We start from the raw sequence: 13332 nt of genomic DNA, 5'->3' as shown, positions 1-13332 counted from the left end.
CGGAAGGAGGGAGAGACCCAAATTAATATATCCACTGAGGGAAAGATGCCAATGTGAGCACATTCATTATCTATTCTGATGACCTTGCTACCTGACCCATCATCAGACATGTGGCCAGCCTTGACCTGGAGCCAGACACAGCATGATCTGCCTTTTGCTCTGCTGGTACCTGGTGGACATTAAGAAGGAACTGGTGGTACCATGTGAAGGAGAGGTATTTTTGGCAGGACTAAAGGTCTTGTGGTGGATAGGAGAGAGCTGGTGGTATTTCAGTAGCAGCATGTTGTTAGGAAAGGTATGTTTCCAGGGGAAATCATGATTCACTAGCTGTGTCCTAAAGATGTTTTCTTATTCTGATCTTGTGGATAACCTCAATCCAGGCTATGGAGAGGGGAGGTGCTTGTAGCTGCATCACTCTAGAATTATGTGAAGATTTGCGAGCTGCGTTGTTTCCTATTTCAGTCCTGAAGTTTGAGGTCTGGGAGGAAAACTTGAGGTTCTTCAGTAAATGATAGCCAGCCAAGTAGAGGGATTTTTACCTCTACCATAGTTACAGCAGCAGAAATGTGAAGGGTTATTAGCCTACTGGAGCATGATCCTCATCTTTTTGCTAATGGTCTTAATGTCACTTGGGGGGTAAGTTATAATTCTGGTACTAACCTGTTTATGTAAGTGTCACTGGATGTTTTCTTTGTGTACAGTATTCTACATTTCCCTGCCTAATTGTGCAAAGTGAGGTGTTAAAACGAGCAGACAATATAAAGCTAGCTTTTCAGAATTTAAAATGTCTGAAATGTTTTATCTGCATCAAGTTATTAAAGTTTACATATGAATAAAATCAGCACCCTGGTTCTCATATGTACCCCTAGATTTTCTGAAATGAGATAATAGAGGTTGCAGCTCCAAAGACTTTTTCTGTGTCTGTAAGATGCACTAGCACATTAGAAGAAGCTGTATCATTTCTATTAAACATTACTTCTAAAAGAGCCTAATTTTGTTTGGTTTTTGGGGGGAGTTGTTTTGTTTATTTTTAATCTGTGCTTTGGGAATTGTAAAGGTTATTATTTACATTATGTTACAGAACGCCTTAAATGGACTGGATGGTTAGAGAAGACCACGAAAGACCATTTTGCTTTGCTTTATACACAATCCACTTGCAGCAGTCTCCTGCTGCACTTTCAGATAGATCTGCTTGTCCTAAGATTGAAGCTCAGATAGATCCCGACTACTTTGCTTTCTGGGTCTGTTCTTAGTCATTTCTAAAAGAGCACAATTTCAGAGAAAATTGTAAGTATGCTCTTCAATGCAAATAACAGAGCCTAAAGATGCATAAGTCGTTCATTCGCCAGGAACATTCTAGCCTAAATTGTGAAATATTTAGATAAGATAAAGATTCAGTCAAAGACCCATGGATTTTATCACATTTAAGCCTTGTTCACTAGCAAGATTTTAGCATCTTTTTGCCTCAAGTGCAAAAATTTATGCCTGAGATCACCCTTGTCTGATTTCATTGTAAATGTTTGTTTCATTATAACAATATAGGTGTGTTACAAGTTAAGTAAGTAGTACTAGGTATGTCTTTTAACACAGTTCTCAAAATGGTGAGAGGCATCTATTCTCAGTAGTTAAACACAATGGCAGTTAGATAACTGCTACTACAGTTGTAGCTAACAAATCTCTAAAAACCAGTACAGATGTGGATTCAAGATCTGCCTTGCTGTCTTTCCTTCTGTGAGATGTAGAATCTCACTTCCTGAAAATAACGTCTTTCCTCGTCTTTCAGGAAACCAACGTGTTAGGATTCAAGGGTCCCAGGAAAATGTCTGTGATCATTCCAGGAATGAATATGAATCATAAGCGAATTCCAATCCGGCCACGAAATGTGAGTTTGGTCATGTTTCAGTCTAGAGGAAGAGGTTATAACGTTCTCCTAGAGATCTGGCTGCTACTGACAATTGTGATCATCAGAGCAAGCTTGTTGATGGCAAGGGTTGTTAGCAGGTTTCAGTGGTAGCAAACTTTTTACAGTGCAATGTAAAGGTCTTGATTAATGTCCTTGCCTTTTACCTCATTTGTAGCCTTTTGAATATTGTTTGTATCCTTACTTGCTGTTTAGTTTAACCTTATCTAGATGTTTATTTAGCTATTGCAATGACTATTGTATCTTATTGCTGTTGCGCCTACAACCCCTCCTCATGGACAGGACACTTGTTCTGTGTTGATACAATTCTCAGCATAAATTTGCATCTCACAAGAGCTTAAATTCTTAGCCAAATATGATCTACAGGAGATAGATAATAAATGGATAATAGCCCACAGAAAGAATGAGGCATTATTTAGGTGCAGTAGCAAGAGTGTAAGTACATTTGTGATCAGAATGTTGTCAATCTCTTTGTAGGAATCACAGAAAAAGAGGATTCTGCAGAGAGAAATCGAGATGAGAAGCATGCAGTTTTGTGGTGGCTATTTAGTGGGGACCTCTCATAGATATGAGAGATTTTCTAACTAAAAGCTTACAGGGACAGGCCACTTGGGAGGAATATAGGGATGTCATCTGAGTATGCAGGGATGGGACTAGGAAGGCCAAGGCCCATTTGAGTTTAGTCTGGCAAGTGATTTCAAGGACAACAAGAAGGGCTTCTTCAAATAAATCAGCAACAAAATGAAGAGTAGGGAAAATGTGGGCTCACTTCTAAATAGGGCGGAGGCCCTGGCGACAGAGGACACAGAGAAGGCAGAGATACTGATTGCCACCTTTGCTTCAGTCTTTGCTGCTAAGGCCAGCCCTCAGGAATTCCAGACCCTGGAGACAAGAGAGGAAGGCTGGAGAAAGGAAGACTCTCCCTTGGTCAAGGAGGATCGATGGGATGGACCCACGAGTGCCGAGGGAGCTGGCGGATGTCATTGCAAGGCCACTCTCCATCATCTTGGAAAGGATAGGGAGAACAGGAGAGGTGCCTGCAGACTGGAAGAAAGCCAATGTCCCTCCAGTCTTCAAAGAGGGCAAGGAGGAGGACCAGGGAACTGCAGGCCTGTTGGCCTCACCTTGATCCCTGCAAAGGTGATGGAGCCCCTCCTCCTGGATGCCATCTCTAAGCATGTGGAGGACAAGAAGGTGACTGGGAGTAGTCAGCATGGATTCACCCAAGGGAAATGATGCTTGACCAACCTGATAGCCTTCTCTGATGAAATGGCTGGCTGGGTAGATGAGGGCAGAGCAGTGGATGTTGTCTGCCTGGACTTGAGCAAGGCTTCTGACACTGTCTCCCATCCCATCCTCATAGGTAAACTCGGGAAGTGTGGGCTAGATAAGCAGACAGTGAGGTGGATTGGGAACTGGCTGAATGGCAGAGCTCCGAGGGTTGCGATCAGTGGCGCAGAGTCTAGTTGGAGGTGTGTAGCTAGCGGTGTCCCCCAGGGGTCAGTACTGGGGCCAGTACTGTTCAAATTGTTCATCAATGACCTGGAGGAAGGCATAGAATGCACCCTCAGCAAGTTTGCTGATGATTCAAACTGGGAGGAGTGGCTGATACCCCAGAGGGCTGTGCTGCCACTCAGAGGGAGCTGGACAGGCTGGAGAGCTGGGCAGAGGAGAGGAACCTCCTGAAGTTCAACAAAGGCAAGTGCAGGGTCCTGCACCTGGGGAGGAAGAACCCCAGGCACCAGGGCAGGCTGAGGACTGGCAGTGTCCCGTTCTGGGCTCCCCAGTACAAGAGAGACATGGAGCTACTGGAGCGAATCCAGCAAACGCCTACTAAGATGATGAAGGGACTGGAGCATCTCTTATATGAGGAAAGGCTGAGAGAGCTGGGCCTGTTCAGCCTGGAGAAGAGAAGACTGAGAGGGGATCTGATCAATGCATATAAATATCTGAAGGGAGGGTGTCAAGAGACTCTTCTCTGTGGTGCCCAGTGACAGGACAAGAGGCGACGGGCACAAAGTGAAACACAAGAAGTTCCATCTGAATGTGAGGAGAAACTTTAGTGTGAAGGTGACTGAGCACTGTTTGAGCAGGGAGGTTGGACTAGATGGTCTCCAGAGGTTCTTTCCAACCTCAACCCTTCTGTGATTCTCTATGAGAAGCATATTTGAAGATGTTTTAAGGTGTGGGATGACAAAGACTTCTGGTTCAGATCCCTTAGTGCAGGTTTCATGTTTAGTGTGATAGAGAAGAGGACAGTGGCAGGAAGGATGGAGCAAACAGAGAGACACAGTCAGTGTTATAAGGTAGAAAATAGTATTTGCAGCAATATTTTGAGTGGATATGAGAAGAGAGAAAATAATCTTTAAGAGTGGAAACTAAGTCCTGAAAGTCTGGAAAAAAGATTTAATTCTATGGATGGACAGGAGAATTGAATCTAGGAATGATCGCTGATTCATCATCTCTCTATAGGTATTTCCATCTCCACCAAACAGTACAGGAACCATTTCATGGCCCTGCCTTTATTTTTCTCTCTCATTTTCCCCAGTGTTTTGCTAGCAGGTAAGCATGGTGGCAGTGGCCAAGGCTGAAATACAAAGCTGTTCTGAAAAGTTGTCAAAGCCTGCAGGGTAGCAGTTTGACGTTTTGTTTTTGCTTCCTTCTCTGCAGTCTGACATCACTAGTTAAGCAATACTGTCTCCACTTTAAAGGAGAAAAAAATGCATTTCTAAATGCAGTTTGGTGACTCTCAAAGTTCTCTTTATAAAAGCAAAGCATCTTTATAAAAGCAAACAAATATAAAGATGTAGATTAACTTGAACAATAAGCTTTTATGAAAATATAAAAATTGATTATCCTTGAAAATCCACCGTCATATCTGTATACGCTAGTACTAAAACAAATGCCATAGCGATATTAGGCATACGTGCACAAGAGGTTGTTTTCTGATCATTTCCTTCCCGTTAAATAACTTCAGTTTTGATTCTTTTTCTTGGTAGCTTTTAGCTTATATTATTTCAGGTTGGATTTTTTGTTGTATAACTTTTAAAATTAAATCATACATCATGTATTTTCCTTGCTACTGTTGGCAGCGCCTTATAATTCCCTGTTTCTCAGATGTAATGTGTTATTTTACCTCTTTTCTCTTTTTTTTCTTCTCTTTTTTTTTCCTCTCTGTTTCATATTTTATTCTCTTATTAGACATGGTAGGATGACATTTAACCTACTTGAGGCATACTTACAGCCCCCTGTAGCCTTTAGACTTCCTACTGAAACACCCTAGGCCTTGGCACTCTGCAGTTAAATTAGATGATTTTTCTTTTGTTTCAAAGTTACAAGGTTAGAAATGGAAGTTGGATCCTGTCGGAGAAAGCTTATGTGAGTCTTGGAAAGAATTTCTGCCAGCAGGGTGATAGTCTATGGAAAAAATAAATACCTGTGACTTGTGGAGTGCACACTTGCGTGCTCTCATTCTTTTTTTTTTTTTTTTTTCTTGTTTGGGTAGAGATATGATGATAGCTTATTGAGGGGAAAGAAACCCTTGGACTGGAAATGTGGGAAAGTATCTGCCTGGTACTTGTAAGATGTTTTCAGTAGGACAGATTTTAAGTGCTGTCAGTGTGTTTCCTTAAAAAGGGAATGACTTTCAAGTGATAGAGTGCGCACACTTGAGAGAGGTAGTACTTAAAAGCAGAGCCATTCCAAATCTGAAACATATTTATTTTTTCTGAACAGGAGCATGAGAGTCTGCTATCAAAATGGCAAAACAAAAACTTGGAGAACCTCATTGAGCTACGCAACAAGGCTCCAGTCTGGAATGATGATACTCAATCCTATGTTTTGAACTTCCATGGGAGAGTCACTCAGGCCTCAGTGAAGAACTTCCAGATTGTCCATGACAATGACCGTAAGAGTCTCTTGGAGAGTTTGTGGGGCTGTCATTACAACAGGGAAATCCCAGTATATTTTGTGAGGTTTGGGGGGTGTAGGACACCCTTCCTGGAGAAGGGAGATTGATTGGAGGAATTTAGCCCAGGGTGTATTGGGGACTTCTGATCTATCAGGAAAATGATATGAGACATCCCTCCTTCCGGGGTGGATGCAGAGGCTGGTCACCATAGCTGCACCAAAACAGGGGGCAAATGCAAGCCTCCTAAAGGGAAAGAAAAGGATTTAACATGGCATCTTCTGCCCAACCAAAGAGTGGTTTGAGCCTCAGCTCTGTGAAAGAAGGTAATCCCAGCAACACAGTCACTCTAGAAAACAGATTTTAAGGCAAATTTGGTAAGAAGGGATACACCAACCCTTCACCACCCCATATATTTGGTACTATCTGACTCCTGGTTTGGTTGTTTGATTTGTTTGTTCCTGTTTCTTTTGCCTTCATGTGAAATTGCTGGTCTCTGAGTCTTTCTTTTCTCCCCAGCTGACTACATTGTGATGCAGTTCGGTCGCGTAGCAGAAGATGTGTTCACTCTGGACTATAACTATCCTCTCTGTGCTCTTCAGGCCTTTGCTATTGGACTTTCCAGCTTTGATAGTAAATTGGCCTGTGAATGAGGGAGACAACAGACTTGAGACATGGAACTCTGCCATCCTTTCATCTTGTTGTGTGAGTTCCAGGTGGAGCAATGAGAAACACGCTGGGGATGGAAGGGAACTGGACGACAAATTTCTGCAGGCTTATTAGAAAGCAAATAGCAGGCCTAACGGCATTGTGGTAGTCGACAGCAGACTGTCTTGGGAGACTGTCCCAAGACTGAGCACTCTTTGTACGTATTGTGGAAGAACAAGGCATATGCATGATGTTTTTGTTGTCAATATTAATGCTGCTTTAAAAATCCTGAAACAGATGCTGCACGAGAGCAGGCTAAGGAATTTAGGCCACTAATTGGAAGCTGTTGTAGCTGGGATGAGAAAAATACTGGTTTAGTGTCCATATACCTTGGATCTTCAGCAGTACCCCTGGAATTGATGCTGCTGATCTTACTCTAAGTTCCTGAAGAGATCAATACAAAAAAGGAGAATAGTTATGTTGTGGTATGTATTCTATTTTGCTCTGTGTGTTATTTTGCTATCTGTTACAACATGCAGAGGAAGAGAGGGAAAAGTTCAGCTTATGCTTCTGTGCAACTGTAGGTAGTATTCAATGAATAAAGAGCTGGAATGAGACACTGGTTTTAATAATTCACTTCTCTCTTACTCTGAAGAATGGTTCTCTCCTAAGGCTGATGGCCAAGTTTTCTTTCATTATTCTAATTGCTCCATATCCCTTGATGATTTTTTTTACCAAATAAAGAAGAATCAGATCTCAAATACTCCCTTTTTAGTTGTTGATATTATATCATATCCATTCTTTCTCTCATTCTTAACTACTTGAAAAATGAGATTGAATAGATGATAGAATCTGACCGAATTTGGCTGAAGGTAGTATTGTTACAATTTACAGTACTATTCCTGAAAAGCAGTGTTCTGACTGACTGAATCTAGACTCTAAGCAGATCTATATATATATTCTTTTAATTTGTCGATTGTTTATAAAAATTTGCTACATTTTTAGGAACAAGTTAGTGGCTGAATTCATTTTTTTTGTTTAACATGAGATTATCTCAAATCATGACCTATTGAAATATATTTTATGTAAGTATTTTTAATCTGAATATAGGAGGGAAAACCTCTTTCTAAAGGAGAATACAGGTGTTTTCAAAGGCATCAGTAAGTTTTTAAAAAAAAAATTGCATCATGGGGCTCTGCAATGTGTCCCTCTGCTATTTCATATTTTAATGCTGGATTGTACAATATGGAGACTGCAGGACCTAGCATGCAACATTTCTTGATTCAAATGGCCTTGACTCATCAGAGTGAATTGCTGCACACTGTCATGTAAGCCTTCTAGGCCACACATCTGCTGCGTACTAAAGCAGAGAACAGCTACTAGCTTGTCTGTTTCATGGCGTTATGCGTATCCATGATGATTCTGGAAAACTGTATTCCTCCATTGAACCAAGAATAGGTGTTCTCCAACTTTGCATATTGTCATTGTCAGCAGACTAGCTCTGTTTCATGCTCCCAAAGGCCAGATTTATTGTTTTGGTCTCCTCAATCCTCACAGTGGTGGATATCACTTGCTCTTTCAAAATAATGAACATTTGTGAAGATATCTTATGGTATTGCCAGGAAAAAAAATTATTGATCATAGTTATACATAAACTCTGTACTTAACTGTAAATTGTGAATTTATTGCTGAGGGCTGCAACTCTAGAAAATGCTTCTCTCTCAGATGCCCCTTCTACATTAGCTGGGGAGCTGTTATCTTGCTAGTGATCTCATCAGCAGAGCACTCAGCAAAGAGAACTCAATCATGGATGTCTTTTGTGCTTGTGTGTTTCATGCTCTTTAGCCTGGGACTAAGACCTGGCAGTGTTTTCCAGTTGTGTTCTGCTGAGTTCTCACCTGATGGCTCTGCACTCCCTCTACCCTTCCAGAAAAACTAAGATATCAGTTCAAAAATCTATCTTGATCGTTTGGGGGTTTTTGTTTGTCTTTTGACTTGGACTGTATGAAAAGAAACTGCCTTACATTAGTTTGGGTTGACCTGAAGGTAGGACGCTAATTTTCAACTCAAGACAATCTTCTCTGTATTGAGAAGGCCGTGGTTTACTCATCCTTTCACCTAGGCCAGTCAGCAATGGCTCTTCAAGCAATTTGTTGACTTCAAAATGATCCTAGCAGAGTCACCCTGAACTCTAGGTCTCTCTGTCAAATTATGCAGACAGATGAACTGCTTCAGTGCTCTTTGATCAGATAGTGTTTTACATGTATTTATAACTTTTATATCTTAATGAAAATAAACTAATTTATAAATTTAAAAAATCTTTAATTCTAAATGTTTTTTGTAGGACTTTGCTGCCACTTGTGGGTGGGTTTTTTTGTTCCTTCTGCTACCTCAGTTTCTTCCTGTTTGTTTGTATTTTATCTCTCCTCTTACTCCTCCTTTTCCTTTATAATTCTCAATTCTCTCTTCCTTTATGGTGTTTTTTTTACATACATTTAAAAGTATGAGAATGAATGTAAGGCTTGTCTTAATGCCTTTTTTCCACCACCAGAAGGCCTTCCTGTGCTGTTCTTGGTTCCTATTTGATTCTTTCTTCAAGCTGCTTATACTTCTCTTTCCCCATATTCTTAGTGCTTCTCCCAGCCTCCAGCTAGGGTTTTTGGGATGGTTCTTTATGCATTTTCCTACCTTCCATATGAACCTTTTGTACATGCAAAGTACAAAACAGTGTATTTCTGAATCAAGAACTAAAATAATAAAAGAGAAAGAGGAACACCAAGTTGAACTGATTATTTTTCTTATTTTCACTGGAAGATTTATGAACCTCACTAAGGGGAGAATCAATGGTTCCACCAATCAAATACTAACACAGCTATCTGTGTAGCTCCTATTCTTTGATGCAAGCTGCTCACCCTCTCTTCTGAATTTTTCCATCTGAGCCAAATTAGGTTCAGATGTAGTTGGGAGGGAAAACTGTGATTTGCTCTTAGTAAAGTAATATTAGTTGCCACTTATTTACCTTTGCATACAAATGTTACATCTAGGAGATCCCAAGAAGAGCTTAAAACAAGAAAGTAGCATATTAAACTGTTAAGTATGAATCCTAAAGGCAAACTACAATCCCTCTTAGGCTCATGAACATCATAGGCAATGAATAATTTCTTGCCCTTTTTAGGGATCAGTCCCACTCTCATTGAAGTTTTGCTGCTGAGTTTAGTAGTAGCGATAGCAGAGTTCTTGCTAAAGTATAATAGAATTATTATGCATTCAGTACTTAAGAGTACTCCTCCACTTGCTGGTATAAATAATTCTGTAAACCTCTCAGTTGTAATTGAATTAGGTTTCCTGTCCCTATCACAGAACGCAAGCAAGCCTTCCTCATTGTTTACAAGCCAAGAGCTGAGAGTTTGTGTGAAGTCCTGTGAAACAGAATTATGGACTGGCTTCTTATTTCCACAGAGTCAGGAATCTCACCTTCTCAGCTGTAGTGTCAAACTGTCATGCTTAACTGTGGTTTGGAGCCACTACAGCTGAATCCCAGAACTTAGAAAGAAACTAAGATATCTGTAGCTGAGCAAGTTGTTGCTGCCCAGCATATAGTTACGCAGACCAGTGCACAGGCAGCTGTGGTGTGAGGGAAAGCAGTCTCTACAACTTTGAAGTAAGAATCTGAAGCCCCACAATGAAAGAAAGCAGAGACCCTGTACCAGCTGTTACTCTTTTATCTCCTGACCTGTACAGTCTAGAGTTTTTGTCTTCTCATTTTGTCCCTTAACATGTTCTGTGTGGAGTTGCTCTTTCCCTACTCAAAGTTGGAAGTTACTTCTTTGGTCCCAAAATGGGAGGAAACAAATCCAGAAGCAAACCAGACTTCAAAATGTATTAAGGTAAAGGCTATTATAACTGTAACCTACTCTGGTACTGTAACACTTAATTTAGAGATTATATACATGGATGAATATATTCTAGAGGATTGAATTGGTGGAAATATTACTGTAATCTAAGTAAATGACCAGACGAGGGGGATCATTGCACTCTCTACAACAAAACAGCTTAAAATGCAGAAGAAAACAAAGGATTGATTTTTTTTATTAATGATTAATTGATTTAAGCCTTCTATTTAAAAGTAATACTCTTTTACTGTGAAAAGTGACTTAATTTTAAAAGCTGCATATCAAAATCATTCAGCTAAACAATGTAAAGGGTCAAGGAGTTAGGTCTGATTGGCTTGCCCAGCTCCCTCTGCTTCCTTTCTAAGCAGAATGCTTTGCTTCACCATCACCCCTGGTAAAGAAAGAAAGGGGGGGAAAAAAAGTACTCCATTCTTTTGAGTGGGTTTCCATCAGTAATTGACTGGAGTCCTGCAAACAATTTTTGTGATGATTCACAGGAAGGAATAGGCTTGCCAACTTGGGTTGGGACCCCTTGTGCTACATGGCACAAAACAATCGACCGTCCCCCAAAATTTTCTAAATAAGCATAGGAAAAGACAACAGAAGCAGCCAGGCAAGAGTGGGGCAATCCAGATGATGTGCTACATTTTAACATAACAGCCTAAAGGTGAAGTTTTCTTTAGGTATCATGATATGCAAAAGGGATTTCAAAGTTAGGATTTCATAATCAGTAAGATGATTTTTGTGCACGTTAAAATGAAAAGGGGGATAAAGGCACATAGGCTGTGAAAAGTGCCCACAGTTACAGTGCTCCAGGCAGAAATGGCTAAACTCCCTTGGCTTTAGACTATGGTTTTGCTTTTCCAGATGTTTTTTGGTGATCTATTTCCAAGTATGACAACAGCAAAGGAGAAAGAATGCAGATGAAAATTAAACAGGAGGGCAGCAGAAGCTGCCATAGATTGATCAGAGGTGTAAGTGACTGTGACTGCTGAATAAAAGACAGTAGGAAAAAGGCCATGAAGGGCCTTAACAGTATAGTACACGCAATATATTTGTTGCCATAAAAAAGGGAAGGGCAGTATCTGCAAAGTGTGGAAAGACATGATAAAAACAGCCATCCAGGAAAACAACCAGGTGCTCCCCATCTGGATTGCTGTGAGGAAAGCAGGCCAGGGAAGGGTGGAGGTGCAGAAGAAGGCATGAGACAGAAGTTTAACTGAGAGCTGAATCTGTATGAATGAAAAAAGAGCAGAGAGCAGCTACATAGTGAAAGCAGACTTAGGGATCAGACCTAGTTCAAACTAACCTGTCACAGCACATGTATGACAGGGATGGGGAGAAGGAGCGCCACCAAGCTGGGACTGGCTATTTTGGTGACAATGCCAGCTTTGTGCCAGTTCAGAGTGTGGTGGAGCCACAATGTGTTGTCAATGTAGTGATGGGTAATGGGATGTGCTTTGCAGATGAGAGCTGGGAAAAGAAGGCGTAGATGGAGATGAGAAGGGATGTGTGGGGCCCCCACGGAAAACCAGTAGCCAGTTTAAAGTCGAGTATCTGCAAAAGTAACTGGAAAAAAAACTGGAAAGGATGCTCCTTTGCTCTTGGGTAAGTCATTTCCTTTCTGGGATGCTCTTGGTACAATTAAACTGCTCTAACCACTCTTGTACTGTTGAGACTGGTTTGTTTTCTAGTGGCTCAGCTATGCTGGGTACAAATCACGTCTGTTAGGGGCCCAGCAGAGGATGTGCATGTGTGTCATGCTAGGCTCCAGGGGCCCGGCACAGAGGAAGGGCCGCTCGCCCAGGTTTGAGTGGGGAGGCTCCGCGCTGCAGGACGGGGCGAGGGCAGCAGGTTCAGCAGGAGCCGCGCTCCTGCAGCCGGAGCGTGACGGCTAGGGCCATGGGGGGCTGCGCAGCCGCGGGCGGCACCGCCTCGGTGCAGCGGAGCTTCCAGCAGCCCCAGCCGTCTGTTTGGGAGTGTGTGGCTTCCCATCTGTGTCCCCAAGTTTGGGAAAGCAGCAGGCAAGCAGGAGTGTTTTCACGGCTCTTCCACCGAGGGGAGGACGACCTGGCCCAAACACGGACTCCAACTTCTCTGCCCTGCCTGGCCGCCCCCTCTAGTGCCGCCGCAGGCTTCTGGAGTCTTCCTGGCCTGTGTGGCCGTCGCTCCCGGCGCTTGCTGGGGTTCCTGCCGCCAGGCTCCCCCTTTCCCTCCCCCCTTTCCTTTGCGGACGCCTGGAGTTTCCTTCCTGCGCTCCCTTGTTTATGGGGCAGTGCCTTCCCGCGCCTCCTCCGGCCCTTTCTTCCGGCCATTGCCCGTGTTCCCTCCTCCCTGGTCACACACGCCCTGGGCTAGCGACCGCCGATCCCCGCTGGGTTTTGTTCCCAACTCCGCCTCAGCCTTTCTCTCACCTCCCCCCCGAGGCCAGTCCCCTCCCCAGCTCTGTTCCAGCCTCTACGTTAGACAGGAGTCCCCTCCCTCGGCCGCGTTCATTTCATACCAACTCTCATTCCTCGCATTCCTCACTTCCTCCTTTCAAACTCCAGGGGAAATAAAAACCCTCCCTTTTCCTCCCAAACTGCTGCCCGGCCGTCTCCTCCCTTCCCCGCTGCTGCCTGGGTTTGTCGTCCCGCCGCCTTCTCGCGCTCTGCAGGTGAGTTGCCTTCCCCCGCCCCGGGGGGCGCTTTACCTCCCTTCTCCCCCTCCCGCTTGCTGCCTTTTCTTGTCTCCCCGCTCCCCGCCCAGCCTCCCCGGCCATCGGGCATCCCCTGCTGGCATTGTTCATGCTGTCCCGGCCCGCTGCCGGCGCCCCGCCGCTTGCCGCCGCGCGACCGCGCGAGGAGGGAGCCCTAAAGCCCAGCGGCAGCCGCACCGCGGGCAGCTGCGGCTCCCCAGCAACTTTTTTATCCTCTCGCTACTTTGGTGGTGGTGATTTTGAGTGAGAAACTGCTCTGCCTGTC

General features: G+C 43.2%; 2 protein-coding genes across 13 annotated transcripts in view; both read left to right on the top strand.

The window, feature by feature from the left end:
• The window catches only part of TULP3 (TUB like protein 3), a 32900-nt gene extending 25661 nt beyond the window's left edge, over positions 1-7239 (top strand). For all 8 annotated transcript variants that reach the window (XM_068955051.1, XM_068955042.1, XM_068955055.1 and 5 more), the window contains 3 exons: positions 1784-1882; positions 5657-5828; positions 6348-7239. In XM_068955051.1, the coding sequence (XP_068811152.1) occupies positions 1784-1882; positions 5657-5828; positions 6348-6481 (405 nt within the window). In that variant the 3' untranslated portion in view covers positions 6482-7239. The remainder of the gene's footprint in view (positions 1-1783; positions 1883-5656; positions 5829-6347) is intronic.
• A 5044-nt stretch (positions 7240-12283) lies between these two features.
• TEAD4 (TEA domain transcription factor 4) overlaps positions 12284-13332 on the top strand; it is a 71598-nt gene continuing 70549 nt past the window's right edge. For 2 of the 5 annotated variants that reach the window (XM_068955030.1, XM_068955011.1), the window contains exon 1: positions 12710-13025. The gene's annotated coding sequence lies outside the window, so the exon portion shown is untranslated. Of the gene's footprint in view, positions 13311-13332 lie in introns of all 5 variants that reach the window. The other 3 variants (XM_068954977.1, XM_068954985.1, XM_068954994.1) reach the window with 3 other exon arrangements.

The sequence above is a fragment of the Struthio camelus genome, chromosome 1, assembly GCF_040807025.1.
Source record: "Struthio camelus isolate bStrCam1 chromosome 1, bStrCam1.hap1, whole genome shotgun sequence".
NCBI lineage: Eukaryota > Metazoa > Chordata > Aves > Struthioniformes > Struthionidae > Struthio > Struthio camelus.
Note: the sequence above shows the minus strand (reverse complement) of the source record. Positions and strands in the feature narration are given on the sequence as shown.